General features: G+C 42.3%; 1 protein-coding gene across 1 annotated transcript in view; it reads left to right on the forward strand.

Annotated features, from left to right (window-relative positions):
• LOC115223945 (chymotrypsin-1) overlaps positions 1–17,160 on the forward strand; it is a 20,295-nt gene extending 3,135 nt beyond the window's left edge. The window contains exons 2-6 of the mRNA XM_029794691.2: positions 4,615–4,780; positions 5,974–6,098; positions 8,240–8,371; positions 15,227–15,366; positions 16,829–17,160. Coding sequence (XP_029650551.1) covers positions 4,615–4,780; positions 5,974–6,098; positions 8,240–8,371; positions 15,227–15,366; positions 16,829–16,987 — 722 coding nt within the window. The 3' untranslated portion in view covers positions 16,988–17,160. The remainder of the gene's footprint in view (positions 1–4,614; positions 4,781–5,973; positions 6,099–8,239; positions 8,372–15,226; positions 15,367–16,828) is intronic.
• The last annotated feature ends 3,560 nt before the right edge of the window (positions 17,161–20,720 follow it).

Here is a 20,720-nt window from a genome sequence, read left to right on the forward strand (position 1 = left end):
AAAACCCTTCAATGCAATGCCCCAGCATGGCCCCAGTCTAATGACGGAAACAAGTAAAAGATAAAAAATATTAAGACACCTGTTGTTGTTTAACCCCAGGCCAACCCTGATTGAGTAGGCATATGATCAAAGGAATTTAAGCTTTGATCATCTTGTCCTTTATTTATTTAATCAGGCCAAAGACTACATTTGATCACATCATCAAACATGTCCTTCATTTTTTCAAGTTGACAGGTGTAATTTGAAGGAGATTTGACTGCTATTTCTAACAACTCAAGTATCCAAGAGCTGTTATTCTTAATTTGCATTTAAATCAATTCTCTGCTACCTTTTTGCAAATTTTCAAACTGAAATGGTTTTACACTTATTTTACACCTATGCATACCTTTCCTTCCTGGGACACAGAACCCTACTTGTGAAGACCTGTTGAGGCAAGTGAAAATCAGAAAATCAGAAAATCAAAAATCAAAAATCAAAATCGATCAACTTGAATAGAAATTGTAGCTGTGATACCAGTGCTGGTGGCACATAAGAGAACCATCCGAACGTGGCCATTGCCAGTGCCGCCCTGACTGGCTTCCGTGCCGGTGGCACGTAAAAAGCACCATCCGATCGTGGCCGTTTGCCAGCCTTGCCTAGCCTCCATGCCGGTGGCACGTAAAAAGCACCATCCGATCGTGGACGTTTGCCAGCCTTGCCTAGCCTCCATGCCGGTGGCACGTAAAAAGCACCATCCGATCGTGGACGTTTGCCAGCCTTGCCTAGCCTCCATGCCGGTGGCACGTAAAAAGCACCATCCGATCGTGGCCGTTTGCCAGCCTTGCCTAGCCTCCGTGCCGGTGGCACGTAAAAAGCACCCACTACACTCACGGAGTGGTTGGCGTTAGGAAGGGCATCCAGCCGTAGAAACACTGCCAGATCAGACTGGCCTGGTGCAGCCTTCTGGCTTCCCAGACCCCAGTTGCACCGTCCAACCCATGCTAGCATGGAAAGCGGACGCTAAACAATGATGATGATGATGATGGGTTTGTTTTCTGAGATTAGGAAACATTATAAAAGACAGAAAATTGCATTTATGCAACTTAGTGCAATTAGTGCAATTAATATAATTAGTATAATTGATATAATTAGTAATAATTAGAACTACTAAAGAAATTCAAAGAAAATTTCTGACTCAAATTGCAACAAAAATGCTTGTATTTTAATTCGCAGAGAGTAATTAAAAGAAATTGAGATATTTAATGACAGTTGTAATTAATAATAATTAAAAAATTATACATGTAACTGTAGCTGCAATTAAAGATATTATATTTTGCTGCAGTTTTTAATTCAATATCTTTTATACATAGTGTGGCTGTCTGTTAAGACGTTTGCTTCACAGCCTCGTGGTTCTGGGTTCAGTCCCACTGTATGGCACCTTGGGTAAGTGTCTTCTGCTACAGCCTCCAGCTAACCAAAGATTTGTGAGTGGATTTGGTTGATGGAAACTGAAAGAAGTTCGTCATAAGGCGGCGAGCTGGCAGAATCGTTAGCACGCCAGGCGAAAATGCGTAGCCGTATTTCGTCTGCCGTTACGTTCTGAGTTCAAATTCCGCCAAGGTCGACTTTGCCTTTCATCCTTTCGGGGTCGATAAATTAAGTACCAGTTATGCACTGGGGTCGATGTAATCGACTTAATCCGTTTGTCTGTCCTTGTTTGTCCCCTCTGTATTTAGCCCCTTGTGGGCAATAAAGAAATAAGAAGCTTGTCATATGTGAGTCTCTGTGTCTATGTTAGTCTTACACCAATGCTTGACAACCAGTGTTGGTATGTTTATATCCCAGTAACTTAGCAGCTCAGCAGAGAGACTAATCCAATAAATACCAGGCTTAAAAAGGGAAAAATAAGTCCTGGGGTCAGTTCATTTGACTAGAAATAATTGTAGATGGTGCCCCAGCATGGCCACAGATACAAGAGAAAATGTAATTTCAGCTGTAATTAAAAGAGGTTTTGACATGCAGCAACTGATGTAATTAAAAATATTAAATGTATGCGCAGGAGTGGCTGTGTGGTAAGTAGCTTGCTTACCAACCACATGGTTCTGGGTTCAGTCCCACTGCGTGGCATCTTCGGCAAGTGTCTTCTGCTATAGCCCCGGGCCGACCAATGCCTTGTGAGTGGATTTGGTAGACGGAAACTGAAAGAAGCCTGTCGTATATATATATATATATATATATATATGTGTGTGTGTGTGTTGTGTGTGTGTCTGTGTTTGTCCCCCCCACCATCGCTTGACAACCGATGCTGGTGTGTTTACGTCCCTGTCACCCAGCGGTTCGGCAAAAAGAGATCGATAGAATAAGTACTGGGCTTACAAAGAATAAGTCCCGGGGTCGATTTGCTCGACTAAAGGCGGTGCTCCAGCATGGCCGCAGTCAAATGACTGAAACAAGTAAAAGAATAGAACAATAGTTATATTTACAAAATCATATATTCTGATCTAATTAAAAATTTATGCTTGTAATCATTGATTACAGTTTATGTACGAGGGGACAACCCCCCAAAAACTGGAAGTTTGCAATATTATTTTAGTTTTACATTTTTTTTTTTTTCACATGTTTCAGTCATTTTGACTGCGGCCATGCTGGAGCACCGCCTTTAATCGAGCAACTCGAACCCGGGACTTATTCTTTGTAAGCCCAGTACTTATTCTATCGGTCTCTTTTGCCGAACCGCTAAGTGACGGGGACGTAAACACACCAGCATCAGTTGTCAAGCAATGCTAGGGGGACAAACACATACATATATATACGACGGGCTTCTTTCAGTTTCCGTCTACCAAATCCACTCACAAGGCATTGGTCGGCCCGAGGCTATAGTAGAAGACACTTGCCCAAGATGCCTCGCAGTGGGACTGAACCCGGAACCATGTGGTTGGTAAGCAAGCTACTTACCACACAGCCACTCCTGCGCCTATGTTTACACTTTTATCACTTTCACAGTATTCTCCATTTGAAGCAATGCCTTGGCCCAGGAGTGTATTCCACTGTTCAAAGCAGTCCTGGAACTCTTGTGAAGTGATGCTCTTTAACGCCTCCATCATTTTCTCTCTTTGCCTCCTCCACATCATTTTTCCTTTAAGGACTTTTCATTTGGAGGAACAGAAAAGACTCACAGGGAGCAAGATTGGGTGTATAGGGAGAGTGGGCAAGTGGGGGTCATTCCGTTTTTAATCAAAAACTGTCTCACACTTGAGGCAGTGTGCAAAGCGGCGAGCTGGCAGAAACGTTAGCACGCCGGGCGAAATGCTTAGCGGTATTTCGTCTGCCGTTACGTTGTGAGTTCAAATTCCGCCGAGGTCGACTTTGCCTTTCATCCTTTCAGGGTCGATAAATTAAGTACCAGTTACGAACTGGGGTCGATGTAATCCACTTAATACCTATGTCTATCCTTGTTTGTCCCATCTGTGTTTAGCCCCTTGTGGGTAGTAAAGAAACAGGTATTTTGTCTGCCATTACGTTCTGAGTTCAAATTCTGCCGAGGTCGACTTTGCCTTTCATCCTTTCAGGGTCGATAAATTAAGTACCAGTGACGCACTGGGGTCGATGTAATCGACTTAATACCTATGTCTATCCTTGTTTGTCCCATCTGTGTTCAGCCCCTTGTGGGTAGTAAAGAAACAGGTATTTTGTCTGCCGTTACGTTCTGAGTTCAAATTCCGCCGAGGTCGACTTTGCCTTTCATCCTTTCGGGGTCGATAAATTAAGTACCAGTTACGAACTGGGGTCGATGTAATCGACTTAATACCTATGTCTATCCTTGTTTGTCCCGTCTGTGTTTAGCCCCTTGTGGGTAGTAAAGAAATAGGTGCCTTGTTGTGATGAAACCACCACTCCCCACTTTGCCATGGGTCAGGGCATTTTCATCTCACCATGTCTCGCAAACTGTCAAGTAAAACATCTGGTTAGCAGATTGACCAGGAGGAACAAATACTGGGTGCAGAATTCCTTTTGCATTGATGAAAGAAATCAGCATCATCTTGTCATTGGAATTTCCTTGATGTCCTTTTCCGGGACATGCTGATAATATTGAAGGCTTCCATTGACTTGATTGCTGCCTCGTTTCCAGGTCGTAGCCATAGCACCAGCTTTTTTTTTTCTCCAGTGATGACCTTTGAAAATAGGTTCTCTCCCTCTCTCTCTATCTATCTATCCCTTTCTCTCTCTCTCTTTATCTATCTATCCCTTTCTCTCTCTCCCTCTCTATCTGTGTCTCTCTCTCCATCTGTCTGTCTATCTCTTTCTGTTTGTCTGTCTGTTTGTCTGTCTCTCTCCATCCGTTCGTCTGTCTGTCTGCCTCTCTCTTTCTGATTGTCTGTCTCTCTATCAATCTACCTATCTCTCTCTATCTATCTATCCCTTTCTCTCTCTATCTGTCTGTCTCTCTCTCTCCATTTGTCTGTCTATCTATCTGTCTCTCTCTTTCTGTCTGTTTGTCTCTCTCCGTCCGTCTGTCTCTGTCCGTCTGTCTCTCTCCATCCGTCCGTCTGCCTCTCTCTTTCTGATTGTCTGTCTCTCTATCAACCTACCCATCTCTCTTTCTCTCTCTGTCTCTCTATCTATTTTTTGTTGCAGTGTTGGAGAGCTCCAGGATAAATTATATAGTTTCCGGTCGGAAGGTGGCCGAGTGTGAACAGCCGTACATTGTCCATTTGCTGATAACAAAGACAAGCAATGAGAACTTCAGGTGTGCTGGGACGATCGTGGATAACAGCCACATAATCACAGCTGCCCATTGTATGTGAGTAATGAATTTTGTTAATCTCTACAAACAACTCTGGTTTCAGGTAAAAAGCACCTGCGCTCGGTGCCGCTTAAAAGAACCTGAACTGGTGACATGCAAAATGCATCTGTGCTGGTTCTGTACATAAGCACCCATGCCTGGTGCCACATATAAAGCACTGGCGCTGGTGCCACGTACAAATGGACCCGGTCCACTCTGTAAAGTGGTTGGGATTTCGGAAGGGCATCCAGCCGTAGAACCATGCCAAACACAAATGATTGGAGTCTGGTGTAAGTGAAAATGAGTAGTACCTGTAATTCAATGGGCCATCCTTGTATCACATTCTCAGTCATGCTGAAGAATCTTCCTGGGAACTAGTTTAACCCTTTAGTGTTCGCATTATTTTACCAAAATTAATGCTTTTTATCCACCTTGTTTTGAATTCATCATGCATTACCTTGTAACTTTGAGAGTCTGATGAGGTAATTGTTAATTTTTAAAATGATATTGTAGGGTTGGTGTGACAGACCAGATCTTGCCAGTTTGAACATAAAACAGGTAGAATACTTTTGGCCGGATATGGCCGGTTTAAATGCTAAAGGGTTAATGGCAGGTATGTCTGTGGAGTACTCAGCCACTTGCATGTTAATTTCACAAGCAGGCTGTTCCGTTGATTGGATCAATTGGAACCTTCAATGTTGTAACCGACAGAGTGGCAGTTGGCCAGCTCCAGTTCAACCATGCAACCTTTGCCAGCATGGAAGACGGATGAAGATGATGATATAATAATAATAATAATAATAATAATAATAATAATAATAATTGTGTACAGTGCTCAGGTGCACTACAACTCATCTAAAGTGTATATATAATCAGGTGTAGTTTCGGCGGATTTCGGAAAGCATGAGGGCCTTAAAGGATGCAGTGTCGTGGCAGTCAACAACTGACGCAGGCAGTTTGTTCCATGCTTCAGCAACTCTGAGCGTGAAAAAATGTTTCCGAAAGTCATGGGAGCTGTGTTGTTTTCTGACTTTGTAGGCATGTCCACGTGTGTTAGACACATGGAGATCAAAAAGGTGTTCAGTGTTGTTGTTGGTGAAGTGATTGATAACTTTGTGGGTGTTTACCAAGTCCATCGCCAGACGCCGGAGCTTCAGTGAATCCATGCCCAGGGATGATGGTGATGATTATACATTTGTGCTCCATTTCAGCTCCAGTGATGTGAAATATGTCTACGTTCTGTATGGTTCAGTTTCAAAATCAAAGTTTACGTCTCTGGTCAAAGTTTCCAACTACACTGTACACACGATGTTCCAGAAGATGGACGACAACATCTGTGAGTATTTAATTTGGGATATTTCTCACTGGTTCCTTGGTTCTTTGGGTGGAGGTGGGGGGTAAGGAAAGAGTGAGAGTGTGTGAGTGAAAGAGAGAGAGAGAGGGGGGCAGAGAAAGGAGGAGGGTCTGAGAGAGAGACACATAGATATAAAGAGGTTGATATATATATATATATGTATATATATAGAGAGAGAGAGAGAGAGAAAAAGAAAAGTGAAGTGTGTGGTAAGTAGCTTGCCTACCAACCACATGGTTCTGGGTTCAGTCCCACTGCGTGGCATCTTGGGCAAGTGTCTTCTGCTATAGCCTGGGGCCGACCAATGCCTTGTGAGTGGCTTTGGTAGATGGAAACTGAAAGAAGCCTGTCGTATATATGTATATATATGTATGTGTGTGTGTGTATATGTTTGTGTGTCTGTGTTTGTTCCCCTAGCATTGCTTGACAACCGATGTTGGTGTGTTTACGTCCCCCCGTCACTTAGCGGTTCGGCAAAAGAGACCGATAGAATAAGTACTGGGCTTACAAAGAATAAGTCCCGGGGTCGATTTGCTCGACTAAAGGCGATGCCCCAGCATGGCCGCAGTCAAATGACTGAAACAAGTAAAAGAGTAAAAGAGTATAGATAGATAAAGGTAGACAGACAGACAGATAGAGACACAGATAGATACAGCAAAACTTAACAGGTGTTTGGCGCCAATTAGAACACCATTAAAAGATCAATATTTAACAAAAACTGTTTTAGTTCACAAATAATGGTATTCACTCCTTTAGAATAGAACGGCTGCCAGAAAAATATATTTAGAAATTAAGAAATGAAAAAAGAAAGTAAAAAAAATAATCCCCTGTGTGGTAAGTAGCTTGCTAACCAACCACATGGTTCCGGGTTCAGTCCCACTGCGTGGCATCTTGGGCAAGTGTCTTCTGCTATAGCCCCGGGCCGACCAATGCCTTGTGAGTGGATTTGGTAGACGGAAACTGAAAGAAGCCTGTCGTATATATGTATATATATATATATATATATATATATATATATTATATATATATATATATATGTGTGTGTGTGTCTGTGTTTGTCCCCCTAGCATTGCTTGACAACCGATGCTGGTGTGTTTACGTCCCCGTCACTTAGCGGTTTGGCAAAAGAGACTGATAGAATAAGTACTGGGCTTACAAAGAATAAGTCCCGGGGTCGATTTGCTCGACTAAAGGCGGTGCTCCAGCATGGCCGCAGTCAAATGACTGAAACAAGTAAAAGAGTAAAGATAGATAGAAAAGAACACTAGGGAAAATATATATGTATAGATAGGTAGGTAGACAGACAGCCAGATATAGATAGAGTGAGAGAGAGAAAGATTGATACATATCTATAAAATGCTTGGTGAGAGAGAGAGATATATACATACCTACCATACCTGTATGTATACAAATATCTATTGTACTTTGTTTTTTTATATTTGTATCTATAGAGTTCTCTCAATTTGAGTGTGTGTGTGTGTGTCTATAAATCTATCCATATGCTTACCTATTTCTCTCTGCTTTTATGTACATAATCTTATATGTATGTATATCTACCCTCACTCTCTCTCTCCCAACACAGACTTATATTTCATGCATATGTATATCTGCCTATCAATCTATGTATGTTTATATATATATACATATATAAATAAATGAAAGAATGGAGTTGAACGACGATTTAACAAAATTCCTTTATTCTCGACATATGTTTTGAAGGCTGCATATTCCTAATTTCGAAGGAATAAGGGGTGCATTATGCCGCCTTCTCATCAGGACATAAGTTCCTTGTTTTTCCTGATGAGAAAGCGGCATAATGCACCCTTATTCCTTCGAAATTAGGAATATGCAGCCTTCGAAACATATGTCGAAAATAAAGGAATTTTGTTAAATCGTTGTTCAACTCCATTCTTTCATTTATTTGTATTAAAAAAACACACAAATTTCCACACGAAAGCACGTGATCTCTGCCCTTGGCATGTAGCTTCAATCGTGTTTTTCTGACGTGAATTTGCTACCCAGGTATCGGTTAACCGAATTATCCATACTAAGATAATTCATTCAACTACTTATATATATATGTATATATATGATGTATTATTTTACTGTTGTCTTTATTTCAGTGAACGACATTGGCCTCCTGACCCTCAGCACACCCCTGCAGTTCAATAAATGCCTACAACCTCTCCAGTTAGCCACAGCTTGTGAGAAATATCAAGGAGACTGTCTCATCTCAGGATGGGGGAAAACAAGCAGTAAGACCTTTACACCAGCCACACACACTCTCTCTCTTCATTTTTAATTAAACTTTCTGTCACCGTTTCTCATCCTTTATCTCTAAGATGTGCACACACACACACACATATATATGCATACTCATATCTTTACTTACTTATATCCTCTCACACACACACAGACATATACACATACATACTCATTTACACACACATATATAGGCGAACTGGCAGGCCTTTCATCCTTTCGGGGTCGATAAATTAAGTACCAGTTACGCACTGGGGTCGATGTAATCGACTTAATACCTATGTCTGTCCTTGTTTGTCCCCTCTATGTTTAGCCTCTTGTGGGCAATAAAGAAATAAGAAATGTTAGCAGGCCGGGCGAAATGTGTAGCCGTATTTCGTCTGTCGTTACGTTGTGAGTTCAAATTCCGCCGAGGTTGACTTTGCCTTTCATCCTTTCGGGGTCGATAAATAAAGTACCAGTTACGCACTGGAGTCGATGTAATTGACTTAATCCCTTTGTCTGTCCTTGTTTGTCCCCTCTATGTTTAACCCCTTGTGGGCAATAAAGAAATATATATACACTCACAAACATGTGTATATACACACATGTATACAAATACAGGCACATTTGCGATTTTTTCCTGTGAATAAGATTGGTATGATGTCTGTCTGTCTATCTATCTATCTATTGTGGAGGTGCAATGGCCCAGTGGTTAGGGCAGCGGACTCGTGGTTTCAATTCCCAGACCGGGCATTGTGTGTGTTTATTGAGCGAAAACACTTAAGGCTTGGCCACCTGCACGTTAATTTCACAAGAAGACTGTTCTGGTGATCGAATCAACTGGAAGCTTCTTTGTTGTAACTGACGGAGTGCCACGTATGTATATATGTATGTCTGTGTGTGTATATATATATATATATATACGTAGGAGTGGCTGTGTGGTAAGTAGCTTGCTTACAAACCACATGGTTCTGGGTTCAGTCCCTCTGCGTGGCACCTTGGGTAAGTGTCTTCTACTATAGCCTCAGGCTGACCAAAGCCTTGTGAATGGATTTGGTAGAAGGAAACTGAAAGAAGCCCGTCAGAATATGTCCTGGGGTCGATTTGCTTGGCTAAAGGCGGTGCTTCAGCATGGCCACAGTCAAATGACTGAAACAAGTAAAAGAGTATACATATATATATACACACACACACAAATGCAAAACCAGTTGGAAGAAAATAGTACTCAAATACCGAAGGCCTACGTATATATATATATACACACATACATAAAAAACTGTTACTCAGAGTTTCATGCATGTGTATATATACTCTTTTACTTGTTTCAGTCATTTGACTGCGGCCATGCTGGAGCACCGCCTTTAGTCGAGCAAATCGACCCCGGGACTTATTCTTTGTAAGCCCACTACTTATTCTATCGGTCTCTTTTTGCCGAACCGCTAAGTGATGGGGACGTAAACACACCAGCATCGGTTGTCAAGCAATGCTAGGGGGACAAACACAGACACACAAACATATATATACGACAGGCTTCTTTCAGTTTCCGTCTACCAAATCCACTCACAAGGCATTGGTCGGCCTGGGGCTATAGCAGAAGACACTTATCCAAGATGCCACGCAGTGGGACTGAACCCGGAACCATGTGGTTGGTTAGCAAGCTACTTACCACACAGCCACTCCTACGCCTATATATATATTTAGAAGCATACATATCTAAATGCATTTCTTGAGTGTCAACCTAATACAACTTGTTTGTTGTTCCCTTACTTGTCTCCGTCTTTGGGTTTTTTGCACAATTTTGAACCATATATATACATATGCCAGGCACCTGCGTGACTGGTGGCTTGTGAAAAGCACCCACTACACTCTCGGAGTGGTTGGTTGTTAGGAAGGGTATCCAGTTGTAGAAACATTGCCAGATTAGATTGGAGCCTGGCACAGCTTTCAGTCAAACTATCCAACCCATGCCAGCATGGAAAATGGATATTAATGATGATGAGATATATATATATAGATAGATCGCTAGCCACTAAGCCATTTTTATTTTCTCTCCCTGTTTATTTCTGTTGAAGAGCATAGGCTCGAAACGTAAAAGACTTTCTCACTTCCTGAGTGTTAAACCAATACGTCTGTTTGTTGTTTACACACCCATCTTTGTCTTTTGTTTTTTTGTAAATCCTCAGTATATATATATATATATATTGTTTAAACCTCGCCAATATAAATATTTAAACCACCTGATGAATGACTGCGACTCAAAAATTTGAAGAAGTTAGCAGGCATGAAACGATCATAGTGTGATATTAATTATATTTTTTAATAATTTTGTTATATATTTAATAATATATATAAATAATCTTATGTATTGGCTTAAGTTTTTCATTGTTTGATTTGCCTAATAGTGGTTTTGTCTCTAATTTATATCATCATCATCATCATCGTCGTTTAACGTCCGTTCTCCATGCTAGCATGGGTTGGACGGTTCGACCGGGGTTCTGGGAAGCCAGAAGGCTGCACCAGGCTCCAGTCTAATTTGGCAATGTTTCTACAGCTGGATGCCCTTCTAACGCCAACCACTCCGTGAGTGTAGTGGGTGCTTTTTACGTGCCACCTGCACAGGTGCCAGGCGGGGCTGGCAACGGCCACGGTCAGATTGGTGTATTTTATGTGCCACCGGCACGGAAGCCAGTCGAGGCGGTGCTGGCATCGGCCACGAGTCGGATAGTGCTTTTTACGTACCACCAGACCAGGGATCCTGGCTGGTTCAATTCGATTTCGATTTCGCTTGCCCCAACATGTCTTCACAAGCAAAGGGGGTTGGCAAGGGTGCCTGTCGTACGGTCGCATTGGAGTATTTTACGTGCCACGGCCACGAGTCGGATAGTGCTTTTTACGTACCACCAGACCAGGGATCCTGGCTGGTTCATTCGATTCGATTTCGATTTCGCTTGCCCCAGCATGTCTTCACAAGCAAGGGGGTTGGCATGGGTGCCTGTCGTACGGTCGCATTGGAGTATTTTACGTGCCACGGCCCCGAGTCGGATAGTGCTTTTTACGTACCACCAGGCCAGGGATCCTGGCTGGTTCAATTCGGTTTCGATTTCGCTTGCCCCAACATGTCTTCGCAAGCATGGGGGGTTGGATGGGTGTCTGTCGTCGGATGAGGTTCTATATCGACTTCGCTTGCCTCAACCGGTCTTTGTGTCCAAGGAGGAAAGGCATTCATAAGTGGGCTGGGCTCACTTGTCCTGCCTGGTCTTCTCACGTACAGAATATTTCCAAAGGTCTCGGTCTCTGGTCATTTCCTCAGTGAGGCCTAAAGTTCGAAGGTCGTGCTTCACCACCTCGTCCCAGGTTTTCCTGGGTCTACCTCTTCCACGGGTTCCCTCAACTGCTAGGGATTGGCACTTTCTCACACACCTATCTTCATCCATTCTCGCCACATGACCATACCAGCGCAATCGTCTCTCTTGCAACACCACAACTGATGCTTCTTAGGTACAGCATTTCTCTCAAGGTGCTAACGCTCTGTCGAGTATGTACACTGACATTACACATCCATCGGAGCATACTGGCTTCATTCCTCACGAGCTTACGCATGTCCTCAGCAGTCACAGCCCACGTTTCGCTGCCATGTAGCATGGCTGTTCGTACACACGCATCATACAGTCTGCCTTTTACTCTGAGCGAGAGGCCTTTAGTCACCAGCAGAGGTAAGAGCTCCCTAAATTGCCCAGGCTATTCTTATTCTAGCAGTTACACTTTCAGCGCACCCACCCCCACTACTGACTTGGTCACCTAGATAACGGAAGCTATCAACTACTTCTAGTTTTTCCCCCTGGAAAGTGACGGAAGTTGTTTTCTGCAGATTTTCGGAGGTTAATGCTCCCGAGCATCTGCCACATACAAAAACTATCTTCCCAGTTAGCCTACCTTTGACATTGCTGCACCTCTTATGTGTCCATAGCTTACACTGGGTACATCTTATAGAGTTTCTACCTACACCTTTTCTACAGATCGAGCAGGGCCATCTTCCTGAAGATATTTGTGGATTGTCTACCTTTCTACTTATTAGTACTTTGGTTTTAGCTAGGTTGACTCTAAGGCCCCTTGATTCTAAACCCTCCTTCCACACCTGGAACTTCTCCTCCAGTTCTGATAGTGACTCAGCATAAGAGCAAGGTCGTCAGCGTAGAGGAGCTCCCAGGGACAGCCTGTCTTGAATTCCTCCGTAATTGCCTGGAGTACTATGATAAATAGGAGGGGGCTGAGTACTGAACCCTGGTGGACCCCAACCTCTACTTTGAATTCTTCTGTGTACATGTTGCCAACCCTAACCTTACTTACGGCATCTCTGTACATGGCTTGCACAGTCCTCACCAGCCATTCATCTATCCCTAGTTTCCTCATTGACCACCAGATAAGGGATCGGGGGACCCTATCAAAAGCTTTCTCCATGTCAACGAAAGCCAGGTACAGGGGCTTATCTTTGGCTAGGTATTGCTCCTGCAGCTGCCTTACCAGGAATATAGCATCAGTGGTACTTTTTCCTGGCACGAACCCAAACTGCATCTCATCTAAACTAACTCTCTCTCTGATTAGTTGGGCTATGACCCTCTCGTAACCTTCATTACTTGATCCAACAGCTTGATACCTCTGTAATTATTTGTATCTAGGGCATCACCTTTACCTTTGTAGCAGTTGACTAGTATGCTGCTGCACCAGTCATTGGGTATGACTCCTTCGTGTATCACCTGGTTGACTATACGGGTGACTAGGTTATAGCCGACACTGCCAGATATTTTGAGCATCTCTGCAGTAATTCCTGATGGGCCTGGGGCTTTCCCTGTCTTCATGCTTCTAATTGCCTTAGCTACCACGGAACTATCAACTCGGATAGCTGGTCCCTCTGTAGGGTCAACATTCGGCAGACTCTCTTTATCCCATTCATTTTCCTCATTCAGTAACCTTTCAGTCTCCAAGCTTCTCTCTTTGCATCCTCATTTAGCGCAAGTGAACCATCCTCCATGCGAACACATTTCTCTCCTACCACATCACGATTCTCTCTCACACACTGTCTTGCAACACGAAATACCTCAAGTCTTTCATCCTCACGGCGCAGGACATTGGCAAATTTTCTCTTATCTGCTTCCCCTCTGGCTAGATAGACCTGTCTCCTAGCTTCCCTTCTGGCAGTCTGATACCCTTCCCTGCTACCACCGTTCTTCCAGGCCTTCCAAGCCTGTTTCTTTTGTCTAATAGCCCTGTCAACAATATTGTTCCACCACCACGTTATTTTGGGTCTTAAGGGGACTTTGCACCAGCCACAGATCTGGTCAGCGGCTTTCAGCAGGTGTCCCTCAGAAACGTCCAGTGTCTTCTACCCCATGTGTAGCTATACCCCCTTCCACTTCGTCAAAGGCTTCAAGTAACATATCTCTAAATCTCTGTCCATTCGCAGGGGCTTTAAGCTTCCAGACCCTTCTCTCCATGTTGGTCGTCTTCTAGTCGCCCTCTTAGTCCTGATCCTAAAGTCACTAACTACCAGTCTATGTTGTGGGGTGCATTCTTCGCCTGGGAAGGTTTTGGCATTTTTAAGCAGCCATCTTTCCCTTTTTCTGGCAAGGATGTAGTCGATTTGGCTAGTATGCCGGCCCGATCGGTAGGTGACCAGGTGGCTTGTTGGTTTCCTGAAGTTAGTGTTGCAGACCATAAGACTATTCGCATCGCAGAACTCCAGCAGCCTGGTTCCTCCTCGTTGCGGGAACCATAACCGTAGCCTCCATGTACGCCATGGAAGCCCCCAGCATGTCGTCCAACATGCCCATTGAAATCACCAGCCACAAAGAGAAGGTCCCTGTCGTTCGTCGATGAGGTGGTCTGCAGTAGGGTGTCATAGAAACTGTCTTTCTGTCCATCGGGTAGCCCTGGCTGAGGGGCATAGGCCGAATAATGGTTGCTAATCTATTATGAAGCACTATTCTAATCTTAAGTATTCTGTCACTTACTCTGATTACCTCAATTACTCTATCTATCCATTTCTCAGCGATAATTATACCCACGCCACCAACCCCGTCAGTGTTCCCTGCCCAGAAAATCTTGTACCTGTGTCCCTTGCCTGTGAGGACCCTAGCAGATCCTCCTCTCCACCTTATTTCTTGCATACAACATACATCAACACGTCTCCGTTCAAGCATCTCGACTATCTCGCCAGACCTACCTTTCAATGTGCCAACGTTGAGGGTGCCTACCCTGAGGGTGTGGGCCTCTGAGACCCTGGGATGAGGGGCCGCAGTGTTCTGTACCTGAAAAAATAATATATATATATATATATATACACATATATACAGGGTGGCCCAAAAGTAGGTTTACATTCATCACGTAGGCATTTTAAATTTCTTTTAAAGCATTTCATTACATTTAAATTTCTATCTTACAAACTGAAAAGGGAGCTTGACAAAATTAGCATAGAATAATGGTTTCATATCTTTATTATAATTAAGATCTAAACTGTTAATATATATGAATGCGAAAGAGAGAGTTGAATGACTGTAAACCTGCTTTTGGATCACCCTGTATATATATGTATTCACCAGCCTCATCTGGCACCTGTGTCGGTGGCACATAAAAAACACCATCCGAGCGTGGCCGTTCGCCAGCCTCGTCTGGCACATAAAATCACCCACTACACTCTCGGAGTGGTTGGCGTTAGGAAGGGCATCCAGCTGTAGAAACACTGCCAGATCAGACTGGAGCCTGGTGCAGCCTTCGGGCTCCCCAGACCCCAGTTGAACCGTCCAACCCATGCTAGCATGGAAAGCGGACGTTAAACGATGATGATGATGATAACTCTTTTTGTTTTTCAGTGTTTGGTGAAGAGCCAGATACTCTCCAGACGGCAGAAGTACCACTGATGGACCAAAGCAAATGTGCAGCTTATTTGGCAATCAAGGAACAGCAGATATGTGCTGGTACAGAGAAAGCCAACGGTGGAGCTATTTGTGGGGTAGGACATCAGAACTTATTCATGCATTTTATATCGCAAATAACAAAGTCCTTAGTCACAGGTTTCCAGCGGACCCGTCTGTAATTCATAGCATGTCTGATAGTGAGGATGACAAAACAGGGTCTGTATGTCTGTCACTTGATGTAGAACAAAATACCTGAAGCAGCACTTCTCAGCTTCAGCCCTTGACAGTCTTGTATCTATAAATATTAATTTTTCTTTAGGGTGCAGCCCCCTAGAAAAAAATCCAGTCTGGATATTAAAAAGGCTCAGAGCCACTGATTTAAAGAGACTTTGTTGAGAGTAAAAATCCTGTTTTGTTGGTTTGCCTGTTAAGGGTATATACATTGTTGGTATACAGCACATATATATATATATCACACATATATGTATAATATATATATACCGTAACGTTTTGATATTTTATGTAGCTGTCCTATATAGAAAAAATGTTACATTTTAACCCCAAGAAAATATCTTTTCTGCTGGTATCAAAATGTTATGGTTTAGTACTGTTAGTATATGGGTCTCTTTCAGAGATTTTAAAACTGGCTATCTTATCTTTGGATCATCAGAAGTGGAGCTGTATATACTTGTGTGTGTATATATATATATATATATACTTTAGTTAAAAGCAGCAGTCCTGTCCATTGGACAGTTTTGTTAGAGTCCGATGGGCGGGAATGTGAAACTGAGTAACAGTTTTTGTGATATTTCTGGGTTCAAGTCAAGTGAGTGACACTTTAGGCAAGTGTTTTCTATTACAGCCTTGGGGTGACCAAAGCCTCCAGACTGGATTTCGGAGGCAGAAACTAAAAAAGCCCATCGTTCATATATATATATATATATATATATATATGTGTGTGTGTGTGCTTGTGTCTCTTTGTATCTGTGTTTGTTCCTCACCTATGTCTGACAACCGGTGTTGGTGCATTTACACTCCAGTAATTTAGTTGGCCATGGCAGAATTTGAACTTAGAACATAGAGATAGATGAAATACCACTAAACATTTTCTTCAGTATGCTAACAATCCTGCCAGCTTGCCACTTCAGTAATAATAATAATAATAATAAAAGTGAAGTGGAACCAACATGTGTTTATTATTGGCATAATGACCCTCCCAAGATGTTTCCACCTGATTTAACATCTTACAAGTCAAATACAAAACTGAAATATAATGGTTTCAAATTTTGCCAAAAGTTCAGAAGAAGGAGTAAATACATTACATCAACCCCAGTATGCTACTGGTATTTTATTTTATCGACTCCAAAAGAATGAGAGGCAAAGTTCACCTTGGTTGAATTTAAACTCAGAATGTAAAAACAAACAGAATGCCTCTAAGCGTTTAGCCTGGGACACTAAGGGTTCTGCTCGCTTGCTGCCTTAGGGAGATATACCATAATTTTTGAAATATTGGTGCTTATGTACTAACCTTTTGTTTTGTGTTTTTCTATTCCACAGGGAGACTCTGGAGGTCCGCTAGTTTGTACAAGTGCTAAAGACGGCAGCAAGGTCCTTGTGGGTATTGCATCTTTTGGCTGGACCTGTACCGAAGGGGTATCAGTTTTCACACGAGTCTCATATTTCAAAGACTGGATTATAACCAATTTGAGATCTTAGAATTAAGTTGGATTTCAAACCATGTTGAACTACTTGTTTCATTTTGGACAACAACAACAACAATAACAATGGTTTTAAATTTTTCCACAAGAGTAGCCATTTTGTGGGAGGGAATGAGTCAATTACATCGACCCTGAAAGGATGAAAGGCAAAGTCGACCTTGGCGGAATTTGAACTTAGAACATAGTGATGGGCAAAATACTGCTAAGTATTTTGTCCAGTGTGCTAAAGATTCTGCCAGCTCGTCACCTTAACCCTTTCATTACTGTATTTATTTTGAGATGTTCTGTGTTTTGTTCAATTAATTTTAAATATAACAAAGAATTTAGTAAAATAATTTAGTTATCATTAAGCCACTGTTAGGAACATAAATTGTGACTAAAGTTTGGTGGGAGACTTTAATTCAAAACTTGTGAAAACAAGACATTTGTACTGCAGAGCCGGGTTGGTATTGAAAGGGTTAAAATAAGTACCAGTTGAACATTGGGGGGGTCGGTGTAAACTCATCGCCTCCCCCGAAAATTGCTGCCCTTGTGGCGAAAAATTTGAAACCAGTAATAATAAACTTGAATAAATATTGCTATGATGGCCCCTTATCAATTTTTTGTTCAATTCCTGGCACGGATTCATTTTTACAATACTCTGTCTAATTCTTGATAATTTTTTCAGTTCACCATCCGTTCGTGTCCGTTGCCAGCCTTGCTTGGCCCCCGTGCCGGTGACACGTAAAAGCACCATCCGTTTCGTGGCTGTTTGCCAGCCCTGTCTGGCCCCCGTGTCGGTGGCACGTAAAAGCACCATCCGTTCGTCAGCCTCGCCTGGCCCCTGTGCCGGTGACACGTAAAAGCACCATCCGTTTGCCAGCTCTGTCTGGCACCTGTGCAAGTGGCACGTAAAAAGCACCCACTACACTCACGGAGTGGTTGGCATTAAGAAGGGCATCCAGCCGTAGAAACACTGCCAGATTTGACTGGGCCTGATGAAGCCTTCTGGCTTGACAGACCCCAGTTGAACCGTCCAACCCATGCTAGCATGGAAAACAGACGCTAAATGATGATGGTCAAATAAGCATGAATAGCAATCAACATTGTTTAGAGCTTCCAAGACAAATGGAAGGATCCAAACCTCATTAAATTGGATCTATCTTCCATATAAAACTATATTCCGAGTTCAGTTCTAGGTTAGCACCTCTCAAAGACAGAATTAGATTTTGGGTTTAGGGTTCTATAGAAGCAGCAATTTCTTCAAAAAAATTTCAGTATAAACTTTTGGAAAATATGCTCAAAAAGGAAACAAAAACTATTCTGTGAATCTTCTCAGCTGCAAAAGCCTTTGTATCAATGATGGAAGTATTTTCTTACGGTTTTGCTGAATTCACAAAACTGACTTCAGGGAATAAAATGACACAGCTGCACACATAAGTCTGTCTTCAGTTTATTTCTCCATAAGGAATCAAGAGGGCACTGCTTTCAGTACTGACCAGTTCTATACTACATACACACATGCGCGTTGGTAATCACCTACATGCTTTTTTATTACATACCACTAAATTGAAGGAAATAATCTTATTCCCTCTTTAGAGACATCAGATCTTATGAAACGATGAAAATGACTTGATGTCTCTAAAGTGTACAAAAATTTTATTCCCACTTTAGAGACATCAGATCTTATGAAATGATGAAAATGACTTGATGTCTCTAAAGTGTCCAAAAATTGTATTCCCACTTTAGTGACATCATATCATGGATGACCTGTGTCAAATTTGATAAAATCATCATCCACACACAGATGGGATGTATTCTTTTACTTGTTTCAGTCATTTGATTGCGGCCATGCTGGAGCACCGCCTTTAGTCGAGCAACTCGACCCCGGGACTTATTCTATCGGTCCCTTTTTGCCGCTAAGTGACGGGGACGTAAACACACCAGCATCGGTTGTCAAGCAATGCTAGGGGAACAAACATATATATATATATATATATACATATATACAACAGGCTTCTATCAGTTTCCATCTACCAAATCCACTCACAAGGCATTGGTTGGCCCGGGGCTATAGCAGAAGACATTTGCCCAAGATGCCACGCAGTGGGACTGAACCCGGAACCATGTGGTTGGTTAGCAAGCTACTTACCACACAGCCACTCCAGCGCCTGTAAAGAATTTTTTTTTAATAACTCATTTGAGAATTGCCCCTTTTTCTTATAGGTACACTAAACATTGTGTACAAAATGTATGAATTCAACGTGACCCTACGCATGCCTCACCAAAATATTACCATGCCCCATGTCGGGAATCACAGAGTTAGATCTTAAATTAAAAAAAAAAACAAAAAACAAAAACAAATAGAGCAAAGTGTTTTCCTGACTCTCTAGGTGAGCAATTTTGTGGTGAGGGGGCAGTTGATTACATTGACTCTAGTACTTGATGGGTACTTTATCAGCCCCTAAAAGATGAAAGGTAAATTTGACCTTGGCGGGATTTGAACTCAAACTAGAAAAAGTATTTTATTCAAAGCTCTAACAATTCTGACAGCTTGATACCGTAATGATAATAATCATCCTTCTTGCTCTAGGGACAAGGCCTGAAATTTTGGGGGTGGGTAGGTGGTGTCCCAGTCGATTAAATTGACTCCAGTATGCAACTGGTACTTAATTTATTGACCCTGAAAGGTAAGGTCAATCTAGGCAGAATTTGAACTCAGGACAAAGACGGACGAAATGCTACTAACCAGTTTGCTGCTTTAATGATAATTCTTTCTGATAGAGGCATTTTGGGGTAAGAGCAAATAGTCGATTTCATCGACCCCAATGTTTCACTGGTACTTAATTTATTGACCATGAAGGCAGCGAGGTGGCAGAAACGGTAGCACGCCGGGCGAAATGCGTAGCCGTATTTTGTCTGCCGTTACATTCTGGGTTCAAATTCCGCCGAGGTCGACTTTGCTTTTCATCCTTTTGAGGTCGATAAATAAAGTACGAGTTACGTACTGGGGTCAATATAATCGACTTAATCCCTTTGTTAGTCCCCTCTATGTTTAGCCCCTTGTGGGCAATAAAGAAATATATTGACCATGAAAGGATGAAAGGCAAAGTCAACCTCAGTGGAAGTTGAACTCAGAATGATTCTGCCAGATAAATAATAATTCTGCCTTCTAATTAATAATCCTTTCTACTAAAAGCACTTAATTGCCCATAGGCATATGGAGTAGTGGTTAAGAGTGTGGGCTACTAGCCCCAAGATTCCGAGTTCAATTCCAGGTAGTGACCTGAATAATAATAATAACAACATTGAAAAATACCTTAGGAATGAGAACTCAGGTTCAAAATTTCCCCAAGACACCTGATGAAGGCTGGAGAGTATATCAGGTGAAACATTGTGTTAACAACAAACAAGATGAGGACAAATATCCATCAAATGTAAATAATAGAACTGTAAAAGCACAATGCCTGAAATTTTAGGGGAGTGGGGGGGGGGGCTAATTGATAGCATTGGCCTTTGTGTGGCATTTGAACCGAGAATGTAAAGACGGATGAAATGCTGCTAAGCCAGCAATTTTGACTCCAAAAAGGATAAAAGTCAACCTTGGTGGAATTTGAACTTAGAATCAAAGGACATGAAATGCCACTAAGCATTTTACCTCTTGTGCTAATGATTCTACCAGGTTGCTGACTTCCAAAAGACACCTAAACAAGAATTACAATTTTCAATGGAAGACAACTTAGAACCATGGG

This window comes from Octopus sinensis, linkage group LG24 (assembly GCF_006345805.1).
Source record: "Octopus sinensis linkage group LG24, ASM634580v1, whole genome shotgun sequence".
Taxonomy (NCBI): Eukaryota; Metazoa; Mollusca; class Cephalopoda; order Octopoda; family Octopodidae; genus Octopus; species Octopus sinensis.